The 14,084-nt window shown below is 43.2% G+C and overlaps 1 protein-coding gene across 3 annotated transcripts in view; it reads right to left on the bottom strand.

The window, feature by feature from the left end:
* Positions 1-6,802: 6,802 nt before the first annotated feature.
* Positions 6,803-14,084, bottom strand: part of RSPH10B (radial spoke head 10 homolog B) — a 51,888-nt gene continuing 44,606 nt past the window's right edge. For all 3 annotated transcript variants that reach the window (XM_068244568.1, XM_068244565.1, XM_068244566.1), the window contains exons 18-19: positions 7,776-7,956; positions 6,803-7,083 (exon numbers count right to left, since the gene is read on the bottom strand). In XM_068244568.1, coding sequence (XP_068100669.1) covers positions 6,870-7,083; positions 7,776-7,956 — 395 coding nt within the window. In that variant the 3' untranslated portion in view covers positions 6,803-6,869. The remainder of the gene's footprint in view (positions 7,084-7,775; positions 7,957-14,084) is intronic.

Raw genomic sequence — 14,084 nt, 5'->3', positions numbered from 1 at the left:
CGGCGATCAGCCTATGAGAGCGCGGCGATCCTGAGCCAATCAGAGGCCGGGGATCGGCAATCTTGTACAGCGCTGCCGGAGACCACAGCGCTGTACGGATGTAAACAAAGGGGACTTCTTTCCCCTTTCATTCACAACCAGCCTGCTAGCCACGATTGGCGGCTAGCAGGCTAATCAGGGAGCTCTGCGAACCGGCAGGGAACGATCGTGCATGCGCGGCTGTTCCCTGGGAAACTGCAGCTTCAGGACTTGAACTGAACATAAAAATGGCTCTTTTCTTTGCTACTAATGTTCTATTCATTATACATACCACACATACAATTAATTGTATCTTAAATCATTTTTTTTGGTTTGCTTTAAAGGCCTTCGTTCGGTTCATTCGTTCGGTTAGGCCACTTCTGTGACCCTTTCAAGTGGGTCAGTTCCCTATGACTGGAGTACAGTTGATTTCCTCTTATTGAAGGGGGAAAAAAATCTCACAAGTTTACACATTGCATACTACATTGGGACGCCTCTTTCCATTTTGTGAACAAGGCTCTGCTGCCTTTCAGTACTGTACATACTTTTTATAGGCGTAAAATCCGTAATGTAACATACTGACATTTTTATCAATGTGTATTCTTAATTACAGGTCTGGTTATTCTTGAAATAATGTTTATACAGACATTGCCTGATTGTTATTTTCTGAGGTGACTACACTGAAGATTCATTTAGAGCTGTCTGTAGCTTAGTAATATATCTCACTGTGACATCGCCAGGCTCTGTACAATCAGCAGAACAGGGCTATCCAGTCACAGAGGTGGTAATTCAATCTTCAAACTGTTGGATCTATAGATGGCCACAAATAAAGCTGACACGACTTTTACAACAGACAGTATTTACCATAGGCATACTTGTGACACATGTTTAGAATCTCTCCCCCTCCCCTGGTAAATGGTGATAATGTGTAAAATAGCTCAGCGCTGCATTTTGTGTAAATTCTTGCTTGTCAGATTCATCTGAGGACAGCTGAAGCTCTTCAGTAGTCAGCTGTTCCACAAGTGATGTTCCAAGTTCTGTGGTGAACGTCATCTATGGTCAGGACCTTCTGCCTTTCCACAAGCTGGCTCTGCTGTTGCATTCATAATTCCTCTTCTTCATTGCACTTTGCTTTTTGCATCATTGAAACCAAATCACACTTTGCTTTTTGCATCATTGAAACTAAATCAATTAAAAAAGGGGCCGACATAGAGCCTAATGTTAATTGCCGCAATTAACAGCTAACGCCAGTAAAATAGTTGCATGCTATTGCCCACTATTTGTAGCTGCACTTTGCTTCTGTCTGCGGCTAAACTATCGCTATCTATAACTATTGAACTACAATATTGCAATACAAAATGTATTTATAATTAAATTGAAAAGGATAAAAATTTGAACTACTATATTGTGGCTACAAGAAACTGTTTTTATAATGAAATTGAAAAGGATGGGGAGGGAGAGGGGGTCAGGTTAGGCACTACCGGGGAGGGAGGTTAAAGTGTAGACATGTGACATAATGAGATAAATATGTGTATGTATAGTGCAAACATATTAATAACCAGGACGTTTTAAATTTATTTTGCTGCCTGAAATAGTTCATTTTCAGGCTTGCAAGTGACAGCTTCTGTCTAGTTGGTATTTTGTCTGGAATATAGTAAATCTCACTGATAAGTAAATTACAGCCATAAAAGCTTTCCTGGCAGAATACATGGTCAGGTCAATAGTTCATGTATTTTACCTCAAGGACACTTAATAGATTGAATGTGTAACTTGGTTAAAGTTAGGCACGGGGTGGGGTGGGGGTGGGGGGCTTTGGGTTAACGGTTACGCAGGTCCAGGGGGGTTCAGGCTATATCCAGTGCCCTTTTTACCAGGCAACATGTGTGTGTTTAAACTAGCCACCCTGATGACAAACACAAGAGTGAAACAAGGTGGGGTAAAATTATCAAGACATGAGCAAAGGAAATTGGGGTAGATGTGGAGCAGTTGCCCAGAACCCCAGGTTTCAAATGCCAAGTAAAGACAGAAGTCTGATTATGGTGGTTACTCCATCACTAACCTTGATAAATCAGCCTTCTGCCCATGTGATATGAGAAACCGAGTGGTGAGAAATTACTGCCACAATCACTTATTCCCAGCACTATTCTGGCTGGGTGCACACACGGCTGTGAAAGGGCGAGTTTTGCCATGTGTGTTTTGTCTTTTTGTGTGTGTGTGCATTTTTTGTGTGTATTTGGTGTGTTTGCGTTGGCTGCTTTTTTTTTTTTGTGCTGCATATGCGTTTTTTCAAGCGTATTAAAAAAAAATGCATGTAAAAAACGCACACCATTGGGTTACCATTGACTTTCACAATGTGTGTTTTTAAAAATTATGAAACAAAACCAATTTTTTCAAAAACGCATGTTTCAAATGCATACAAAATGCATGCGTTTTTATATGCTTTTTTTTAATGCGGCCCATTGACTTGCATTAGCGGCAAAAATGCTATGTTCCTAGCCTCAGAGGGATTTGTGTTTAAATTAACAGCCAACTGCAAATGTCGGTTAATAATAACTTACCATAAGTTGAACCATATGGAGACTATCATTTCCCATAGAAAAGCATTAGCAAATGCAATTTACCTCTGGTGTTCTGTCGCCTGTGTGACATTGGCATGAGGATGTGTTAAAGAGAAACCGTAACCAAGAATTGAAATTCATCCCAATCAGTAGCTGATACCCCCTTTCCCATGATAAATCTATTCCTTTTCTCAAACTGGTCATCAGGGAGCTCTGTATGGCTAATTTTGTGGTGAAACCCCACCCACGGTGTGATGTCAGTGCCTCACAGCACTGAGGTACTGGCATCACACTGTGGGAGCCTTGTTGCATTGTGGGAAATAACAGCTGTTTACAACTGCCAAAAAAGCAAGCAGCACCTCCTTCCAGTGACATCACCTGCTAGCAGTCAAAATGTCAACATGTGATGACAGGCGACAGAACACCAGAGGTAAATTGCATTTGTTAATGTCATAATGTATATCAGGGAGAGGAAAGATTTTACAATGAGCACACACTGACTAAATCATTTATACAGAATTGTAAAAATTAAGCAATTTTTTTTATTACATTGCTTTCACTGGAGTTCCTCTTTAAATATGCCTCCTTTCAAAATATTTGTAGTTTTGTCTTGGGGTTCAGATGGCTTTAAAGCAAACCCGAAGTGAAAGTAATGAGAGGATTAATGGTACATGTCTTACTAACAGTAAATTAATTTGAGTCTCATATTTTTATGTTCAGTTTAAGGACTTCATTTTAAAGGCCCATTTACACTGGGGAGCTTTATGGGCAATTTCCGCAGTGCTTTGAAAATGTAATGTATAGTATATGGCAGTGATCCGACCTGCAGCCATTGCCAGCAATTTGCGGAAATCAGAAACGTGGTGCATGCAGTATTTTTATGCGATTTTGGAGCAATTGCGGTTCAAATGTAAAAAAAAAAAGTGAATCCTGATCACTTAAAAATTGCATTCCTGTTAATTGAAAAACAAAAAAATCACTCTGCAAAACACTAGCGATTTGCTAGAGTTTTGCGATCTCCAGTGTGACTGGGGCCTAAAGGCCCATAAACACGGGGCACAACTGTCGCCACAAACACGTGGCATGCGCATGTCTGAGCGACAGTTGCCCCGTGTGTATGATGCGCGCCACGAACTGTCACCGGATAGTGAAGTTTCCGTGCGATTGGAAAGTTCAATTGCCGGCAACTTCTGTCTCCGCAACTGTCGCTAGTCCGCCATGCGTACTGCGTGTGTATGCGGACTAGCGACAGGAGACAAACGCAAGTGAATGGAGCATCAGGCCGGGGGATGCTCCCTTCACAGACAGCTTCCGCCGCGTCTCTGCCTTTCTGGCAAGACGTGTGGATAGCTGTCACCACCAGGGAGCTGTCGCGCCCTGGTCTCTCGGCTGCATGCAACAGGGGACAGTTGTGCCCCATGTGTATGTAGCTAAAGATCTCAATCTGAACAGCATCTGTGACAAATCTGCCTTGCTGAATAGAAAAACAAACAGAAGTAATGACCCTTTGAACTTTCCAGAGCTAAATGCTAATTCACACCATGCAATTTTCCAGTCAGATCAACTGATTGTACAATAATTTCCAGCATGTCTTATCTACTTCTCATTGAAAGGGGGATCGATTTTGAGCTCAGTGCTGCACATAATCTCTTTCTCGATTGGAAGCAGACATGCTAGATTAGTCAATCTGACAGAAAAATTGCATGGTGTGTAAAGGCCTTGAAACCTTATCAGAAGCCTTCTGGCACTCTTTCGGGTTCTATTTACTTTTCAGGAATCATACTGAATTTGACAAGGTGTTCACAGGTTCACTTTCATATATAACTACAGGTTTTTTAATAGTTGCTGCAGGGACATCAATGGAGGTAGGGGTGGGGGGTGAATGGGTAGTGAAGGAATAATCCTTAAAGGACACCCGAAGCAAAAATAAACAAATTAAATAAACACTTGTATCTATCTTCCTTCTCCTAAAAATGACTTTTTAAGATATTCCACAGTTTTATTTTATGTTTAAATGGAGACGCAGAGGAATGCGTTTTTAGATGTTTTGTTTTTTAATATAGTGTACTTTACTCCATTGATTAGGAAAAATAATAAAAACCGCAAATGTGAAAACGCAATCACAAACACAGCAAAAAAATTAAACCGCACAGGGCAGAAAATGCATTGTTTGGTGCACTGCCTAGTGTGCGCCCCCAGCCTGAAGGACATTCACCATTTCCGCTAAGATGAACATCCTAGATGAGTCTGGCTGCTGATCTATTGGACATGTTTAGAGACTAGTCAAAGATCCAAGAGCTTTGGAAACAATTTGCAGGTTTGCTGGAATTTATCTTTATGGAACCATTACAATGAACACTTAGCATAAATGTAATGATATTGCGTTGCATATAACAGAGGAGTGATATAGTAGAAAACCTTTTTTGACTCTTGAATTCTTCTAAACACTAGGTTTAGGACCCCACCAAGCTTAAGGCAATGTATTATATTAGTAAACATAAGACTTGCATAAGACCACTTTCACTAAAGGTGGCCATACATCAGGTCAAGTGCATGCCCGACCGACAAAGTGACCAATTTCGGGACGGAAATTGGTCGCATGGTCGATCGCGCATGCCGCAAGATGTCGGGCCGAAGTTAGTTGGTCGGGTGTGTGGCGGTACGGCAGCGATTTCCGAGCGACGAAACCTCCGCCGCTATGTATAAATGTGCCCGGTGTGTGCATTATACGTTACCTGTCCTGTAGCAGCCTCCACGCGGTGTCCATAACCTCCTGGCGGCTCTCTGTACACGCTACTGGTGCATAGTGTCTGACATCAGACCCTATGTGCCAGTAACATGTACGGAGAACCAACTGGAGGATTACGGACAGCGCGCGGAGGCTGCTACAGGACAGGTAACGTATAATGCACACACGGGGGGGGGGGCACATTATACATTGGGGGCAGCGGCAGTGCGGACTCGGCCGATTTCCTGAAGATTTCATACTGAAATCAGCTGGGAATCCGCCTGTAGTGTATGGGCATTGGGCAGAATCAACAAAAACAAATGTATCTGTAATCAGATTGGATTAGAGATAAATTTGTCTCCTTGTCGAATCTGCCCATAATCGTCAGGTCTATGCGTACCTTAAGGATGCATACACACATCCAATTTTGGTTGGCCAATCTCTACCACCTCAATGTAGTATGAAAGCTTACCTACACAATCTGTTCATAGTATTCAGAATCTGTTGGCCCTTGCACAACCTGTAAGAGTTGTACAATTTGAGTTGTGGTAAAATTAGCCAATGGAAATTGGATGTGTGTATGCACCCTAAAGCCTGGTACACACATTCAATTATGATTGGCCAATCGCTGACCAATGTTACCACCTCCATATAGTATGAAGGTCAACAGATATTGAATACTATGAGCAAATTGTTCGGGTAAGCCCTTATACTACATGGAGGTGGTAAAATTGGTCAATGTGTTCCAGGCTTATCAGTGACTGTACTCCCAAATTAAATATGGCAATAAATGCCAACTTCTGGTCTGATGGTACTGGTTTTTGTGTTGGAGGTAGGCTGTGCTGATGAGCAGAACTTCACATTTGTATGTGTTGTATTATAATTGCTTCATATCTTGTAAAACGTTTTCACATGGCTCTGGGTCCTATAGAGCCTTTCCGTTCCTCTCCTCATCCCGCCGTTCCTGCGCTGTCTCCTCTGTTAGCAGTCTCCGACTGCAGGTGGGCTTCAGAAGTGTTTTGGAGAACCTGGGCTCCCAAAGACTGGCTGCACCATACTGAGCACGCATGGGCGCCCGTTCTCACGCATGAGCGCGTGTGCAGAACGGAGCCGCCCGTCTTTGGGACCACTCGGGCTCCCGAAGCCTCCCGCGGTGGGCGATGGGAATGGAGGAGCCTGCGGGGGAACGAGAAGATGAGGAAAAGAACGGGAAGGCTCTAGTTCCCCAACCCTGTCCTCAAGGACCACCAACAGTGCATGTTTTGCAGGACACCACACACTATCACAGGTGTGGTAATTAGTGTTGCAGCAGAGCTGATTAACTACCTGTGTGGATTTCCACAAAAAACATGCACTGTTGGTGGGCCTTGAGGACAGGGTTGGGGAACACTGCTTTATAGAACCCAGAGCCTTCCCTTCTCTTAAGTATTTTTTTTTTCATGTTTCAGATTCACTTTAAAAATAACGTTGCATTGCTTTTTACCACAAAATACACAACTTTAGATAACCAATAATGTATTTTATAGGTTGCTTTTAGCAAGAACGCAAAAGTCAACATAAGAGCCCTATTTCTTCTTCCTTTTGCTTGCTGCTGGGCTGATTTTAGTGCTTGCTGTTGATGGAGGGATCGCAGGCTCTTCTTTTGCTGGCTCATGTCCACCTCTGTTGTCGTCTGTCTGGTCTTTAGATATCTGCATATCTTCCATTAACTCACTGGCTTTTTCCAGCTCCATCTGCTCAATCCTTTTGGCTTCTTCTTCTGCTTTTAGTGCTTTAAGTCTAAATAAACAAGGATTTACATTCTTAGAGTGAACCTGAAAAGGATTATCATCACCTGTAGAGACAAAGGTGCTTATGGTGGACCTTGGACCCAAGCCAGAACATTATCCATACTGGTTTCCTCTGTTGACCACACTCAGGATCCCCACTTTACAACACCATATCCCTGTGTGCCCCTTCTATTCATGCATGCATAGTAATATACAGTATTCTCATGCATTTTATAGGTGGGTGGTGGAGGTTCAACAAACTATCTCTCTCAGGCCTCTGCACCAATAATGTTGTGTAGTGTTGTGTACTGCGGTGGAGGTGGCCAAAGCATGGTCATGTGGGAGAAAGTAAGTTGGGCCAAATGGTGCTCCAGTATCAACCACTTCCACAATCACTGACCAATTTTACCACATCCCATGTCGTATAAGGATCAACAAATATGGAATACTATGAGCAGATTGTGTAAATAAACCATCATACTACATGGAGGTGGTAAAATTGCTCAGTGATTGGCCAATCATAATTGAAAGTGTGTACCAGGCTTAAGACTTATCTCGTGGGTATATGGACAGGAGGGATAGAGCTGCTTCAGTCCTATTCAGTGTCAGCCTAAATCCTATGACAACCCATACGTCACTTTCATCAGGGAAAGCACACATTGTAAAGCAGCCATTTTCCTGTATATTTTGTGTGCTGGTTACCTTGCTGCCTCCTCTTCCCTGATCTGTTCCAGCTGTGCCTCTTCTGCTTTTCTCATCCTGTTCTTTGGGATTTCATCCTTCAGCTGGTCTATATGCTCGTAGGCCGGGAAAAAGATTTTTGTGAAAAAGACATTGATCTGCTGGAACCATTTTTCTGTTAACGCTTTGTTCTGTAGTTTATCTGCAAAAATATTTCTTCATTTTAAAAGTGCCATTTATTCAGTCTTGTTCAGTCAGTTTATAGAACTACTCACATCACACATTAAAGTTCTGATTCTGTGAAACTGTTAAACACCAAGCCTTTTCAGTGCTGCTGAGTAGATTTTTAGTCTGGAGGTTCTCTTTAAGAACCTAGAGGTACCCCGTAGTGTTAGGTAGCTAGAGGAACCTCAGTATTAAGTAGCTAGAGGCGCCCCCAAGTATTAAGTAGCCAGAGGTACCTTCAATATTAAGTAGCTAGAGGTGCCCCTGACTGAAGGGAGATTTTTTTCAGTGGAATGCCGAGAGCAGGGCGAGAAGCCTCTCATTGACACTCTCTTATCACGACTCTGCATAGGGAAGGAGTGAGGGAGGCGCTTGAAAAGAGGAGTTAGCCGCCTTCCATCATCAGGTGCCTGTAGGCACGTGCCTAAGGTGCCTTATGGTAAATTCGGCTATATATATATATATATATATATATATATATATATATATATATATATATATATATATATACACAATGCCCCCGCCCCACACAAAGAAACACACACCTCTTTTATAAACAAGACCATTATTGATGAACTGGGACTTCCCCCATAAGTTAACGCAATGAAATATAAAATTACATAACCAGTTTTTCAGCAAAAAAAATAAAAAAAATCAATCAAGCTGAGTACACACGTCAGATATAAATCTTTGGAAAATGAGGAATCATTTGTTGAATACTGCATCAGCTCAGATTATTTGCAGGTCATCGACTGGCATGGGACAAATAGCAACTTTCAGAATCTAATATTGCTCTGGACAGATATTTAAGGTTTGCTAGTGTTTCTTTTGCGCCTGTCCTAGAGCTCTTTCACACGGGCAGCTGACAAGCTGTGAAGCCACTGCCTCTCAGCTGCTCTCCTGCACTGGCGGGGTGGTGCTTCTTAGCGCCCAGTACCGGCACTGTACAGGCAGCCTTCCCCACGGAGTGAGATCTGAGACTTGACATGTTGAGTTCCTCCACCGCCCAGTAACGCCACTGCCATACCTCCCAACATTTTGAGATCAGAAAGAGGGACACTTAATCCATACCCCTGACACACCCCTAGTCACATACCATAAAGATTTTGTAAGAAAAATATGTGGTTTTATAATGCAGACCACACTGGTCCTTTCTCTCCTGGTTAGTTTTCCTTCATATTAACACAGTGAAGGAAGAAGTATTTCAATGTAAAGGATGGGAATAAAGTTTAGAGTCAATTTAACACATTTTTCTGCAGAAAAATACATATATTTACATAGGTCTGTACATCAGTCCTGAAAAAGGGACAAATGAGGAAGAAAGAGGGATAGTGGGACATGGGTCCCAAAGAGGGACTGTCCCTCCAAAAGAGGGGCAGTTGGGAGCTATGCCACCGCGTGTCAATGCGGTGCAATGCACAGCGTTAAGTGCGCAAGGTGCCTCCAAGGTACTCCAAAAGTCCATATCTTCCTATAGAAACTACAGACTCGTTCATTTTTCTTATTTTTTTTTTTAGCAGAAACTCTGTTATGCACCTCCTTAAAGGACTTACGAGGCGAATGTACTAAAAAAAGTTATTTACCTTATTGCAATAGCTGACCTCAGACCAGGTTCGCATAGCCGCCGTTGCGGCGGCACAGGTTTACAGCCCTGTCTGCGGGCCGTCCTAGCTCCGTGTACGCTGAGCTACGTCATGTGGGCGTCCCCACATGACCGCCCACATGACTAAGTTGTGTTCCAGTCAGCTGCGCCCCCTGTAATCACGCTGGCACAGTGCTGCTAGTGTATGCTGAGGGGCCGCGGCTGACTGGAACACAACTTAGTCATGTGGGTGGTCATGTGGAGACGCCCACATGATGTATATCAGCGTGCACAGAGCCAGGACGGCCGGCAGACAGGGCTGGAAACCTGCGCAGCCGCAACAGCGGCTATGCGAACCTACGCAGGCATCTGAATTTCAAAGCGGCGATTCTAATCGCCATCAGATAAGGCGACCCAAGGGAGGGTCGGGTCGTGTAATGAAGCGTGGATTTAGATGAGAGAGTCTGAAAATGACAAGGGAGGCGCCGATCGTCTGGTCTGAGGTCAGCTATTGCAATAAGGTAAATAATTTTTTTTTTTTTAGTAGATTCGCCTCGTAAGTCCTTTAAGCAATCTTAAAACAAAAAACAAAAAGTGTCAAACTAAAAATGTTTCATGGACTGGAGTCTTTTTTCTATGATGCTATGAACCTTTGGCTCATATCTGTAAGATCACAGTATCTGTAAGATATTTTGTCCCAAATAAACAAACTAAAGTAGAAGGAAGAACTATATAAAGTGAAAGTCCACAGAAAAGGTTAAACTAAATGGCATTTTTTCATGATTCTGGATTTGAGGATGTGAAACACTACACATTTATTTTACAATATATTTCCAAATCTGTAAACCCGGTGGGAACACAAAATGCTGCCAATGGCAGTAATATAGCAATATGATCAAAATAATTTTGTACTTCATATAAGAGCCTAAGGTAAATTAAATATTGGCTACATTTTAAACGTAAAATAACTGAACCTGGGGATGTCATCACTCATCAGTATTATTTACAGTGAGGGACAGAAGTATTTGATCCTCTGCTGATTGTTGCTTGTTTGCCCTCTGATCAAGAAATAACCAGTCAATTATTGCAATTGTAGGTTTATTGTAACTGTAAGAGACAGAATAACAACAAAAGAATTCTCAAAAACCCAGTACCCCAAAGTTAGATCTTGATGTGCATTGTAATGAGTGAAATCAGAATTGACCAGCAAGATTTCAGGCTGGCAGGTTTATTCAGGTAACAAGCTGAGAATAGGAGCAACCTTTTATAAGACCTCTTTCAGAGCTGTGCACGGATGTCAGGGACAAGGTTGTAGACCTGCACAAGGCTGGACTGGGCTATAAGACTATCGGCAAGTAGCTTGGTGAGAAGGTGAACCCCAGTTGGAGCAATAATTCACAAATGAAAATAAGGTACACAAGATAACTGTCAATTTTTTTGGCCTTTGGGCTCCACTCAAGATCTTACCTCATAGAGTTGCAACCCCCCCCAACACACACACACCTCATCAGCAAAACCCCCAGGGCGAATTTTGCCCGTCGCCTTTCCAAAGAAGTCCAGAAGCCTGTGGTCACCCCCACCTGGGTTGCCACAGCCCATCCCCAGTTCGGCAGCCACTGTCTGGTAGGCAGCTGCTGAGCTGAAGGCAGACCGCAGCAACATAGGTGTGGGAGGCCACAAATCTTTCGTCCTCTTCTGAAAGGCTTCGGGCAAAAAATGCCAAGGAGGTTTTGCCGACTTGTGCGGGGTTTCAGGATGTTAATTGATGCGCAAGTTGGATTAGCTAGTTTACTTTTAAATTGCTCATTCTGGTCAGTTGGGCGCAGAGCGAGCCAAATGTTGACTCACCCTGCTGTCACTGAAATACCAGGTGGCGTTAAATACTATTCCCCCTCCAAGTGGTAGCTACTTGGAGGTAGAAGTTTGGCGATTGGTGGATCCCCAAATTACTAGTGCGCAGACTACAGCATTACTGCCGTCATCTTGGTCTGTGACTCACAAACTAATGATCTGCAGAAGACCAAGACAACAACCACAAAATATACATGGCAATTTCCATGTCCTTTTTTCAGCTTTTCTTTAATGTCCTGGAAGTTAATTTTTCTAGCTTCAATTGCGGTTTAGGTAGTTATATTTCTCGCTAAAATAGGCTCATTAAGTTTGACTCCTTCATACAGCAGCAGGAAACATAATCTGGATCATGTGCAGATCACAATACTGATGGAGAACTATATAGATCACAGATGAAATTGGGAAAACAAATGTATTCAAAGGTTCAGAACTCTAAGGTTGGGCCAAGGAAATTAAAATTGTGTATTTATATACAGTAGCTGCAGCACTTGACAAAATGCATAGCCATGTCTCTACATATATCTAGGCTGCGTGTTGTATATAATGTGTGTGTAATTGTGAACTGCAATGGAAACTGCACATAGTCATTAAGTGAAAGCCTGCATGCAGCAAGTTAGAATAACATGATCTGCTATAACACAGAGACGTGACCAGGCCTATACACTCCTATGGGCAGCGAGCTATCCTGCAGAATTATTTAGCAACACAACTGATGCACTGTGAAAGGATTCTCATAGTAGCTCACATTGTAATCCTACGATAACCATTGTCTAATGTCCCTACCCTAGTCTAAGGACAATCGTATGGGGAGCGAATTAACCGATTATTATATATTTGGGATGGGGAGGCAAACCAGAGTGCCTAAAGCAGGGATGTCAAACTGGTTCTACGATGGCCGAGGTCCTCACATATTTTTGACACAGCTTAAATTAATTGATGGGTCTCAATTAGGAAAGGTGTGGTCCATCAGGCAGAACACATTCCTCTCTTAGTCCATCGTAAACACTGGCATGGATCTGGCCCTCCAGTCCTGGAGTTCGACACCTGTGGCCTAAAGGAAACCCATGAAAATACAAAGAGAACATATAGTCCATGCAGATAATGCCCTGGATGAGATTTGAAACGGGGACACTAAAGCTGGCCATACACTGGCCCGATTTGCGCCCGTTTCGACAGCAGATTCGATCACTGGGATCGAATCTGCTGCTAATCCTTTGCGCTAAACGCACCCGCCGATCCGATTTCCTCCCGAAATCGGATCGGTCCGTCGATCACGCCGTGCGGGAAAATACCATCGATCACCCGCGGGTAGGGAACGCGTCGTTAGCGGCGGCCGATCCGATCAAGTATACATTACCTGACGCTGGCTCCCGGGCATCTTCTACGCGCTGCACCGCTCTGTTCCTGCTTCCATCCCAGCGTACATGAACTTCCTGTGTCACTCCAGTGACCAGGAAGTTCATATAGAGGGTGCTCTATTTGAACTTCCTGGTCACGGAGTGACACAGTGTACGCTGGGATGCGGTGCGGGATGCGGTGCAGCGCGGAGAGGAGGACCCGGAGCCAGCTTCAGGTAATGTATACGGGGAGGGGGGGAGCGGGGGACAGGCGGCAGGAGCAGCTCAACAGATTGTGATCGGTTTCAGCCTGAAACCGATTCACAATCTGTTTGCAGTAAAGGCAGCCATACGATCCCTCTGTGATCAGATAGGGATCTGTCAGTTGGTTGATCTAATGGCAAATCGCCCAGTGTATGGCTACCTTTACACTGCAAGACAAGAGTGCTATAGAGTGACATAGCAATAGTGTGCAGAGGTTGTGACTGCAACAGGGCCATTGGGCCTGAGGGGCCCCAGGAGGCCCTCCCTCAACCGCATTATTAGCTCTCTATTGGTCCTGTACTGGTAATATTCACTTCAGTAGATGCTTTGAATTAATAATTTACAAACTGTTCCCCATCCCCTTCTTGCACCTCTGACACTGTGGCTGCCCTTGGCAGGCAGGTTTTGGTGCACCCTATCAATTGTTATGTATAGAGTGCTTGGTGGGGCCCAATGTAAATCTTGCACTGGGGCCCATGGTGCCTTAGCTATACCACTGGTGCTATCCACTATGTTGCAGGTCACCCAAGTATCACACCGTTTTTAAATTGAGTACAACATACTGTCCTACGTGTTTCTGGAAAATAACCTTTATATTATTTTTGATACAGTATATTCATGGGCATTCCAGATTTAGCTATGTATCATATCTGCCAAAGAAACTCATGGCTTTGAAAGGTTGCTTTTTCAATTTATCTAATTAACCAACAGAATACCCAAGCAGCTCGGGGTGACCCACAATGGTCTCATCCTTACTCCTACGTCGCTAACACACTACAAAATATTTCTATCTATGTAACTATGGAATTATACTGCCATCTACTGGTCACTAGTCAATACATATAATAGTTACACATACAGAGTATACTATAATCCTAGAGTGTAAGCTCGCAAGGGCAGGGCTCTCTCCCCATTTTGTGTCATGAAAATCATTATACATTTTATTTATCATGTTACTTTTATCACTGTCATTACCAATTCTGTATTTTGTATTCTGTATTTTGTATCATTTTTTGTATTTGTCACTAATTATGTATCTTGTATATTGGTGTACACCATGGTCTGTATTAT

Source organism: Hyperolius riggenbachi, chromosome 7, assembly GCF_040937935.1.
Source record: "Hyperolius riggenbachi isolate aHypRig1 chromosome 7, aHypRig1.pri, whole genome shotgun sequence".
NCBI classification, from domain to species: domain Eukaryota; kingdom Metazoa; phylum Chordata; class Amphibia; order Anura; family Hyperoliidae; genus Hyperolius; species Hyperolius riggenbachi.
The sequence above is the reverse complement of the archived record's forward strand: the minus strand, read 5'-3'. Positions and strand labels throughout refer to the sequence as shown.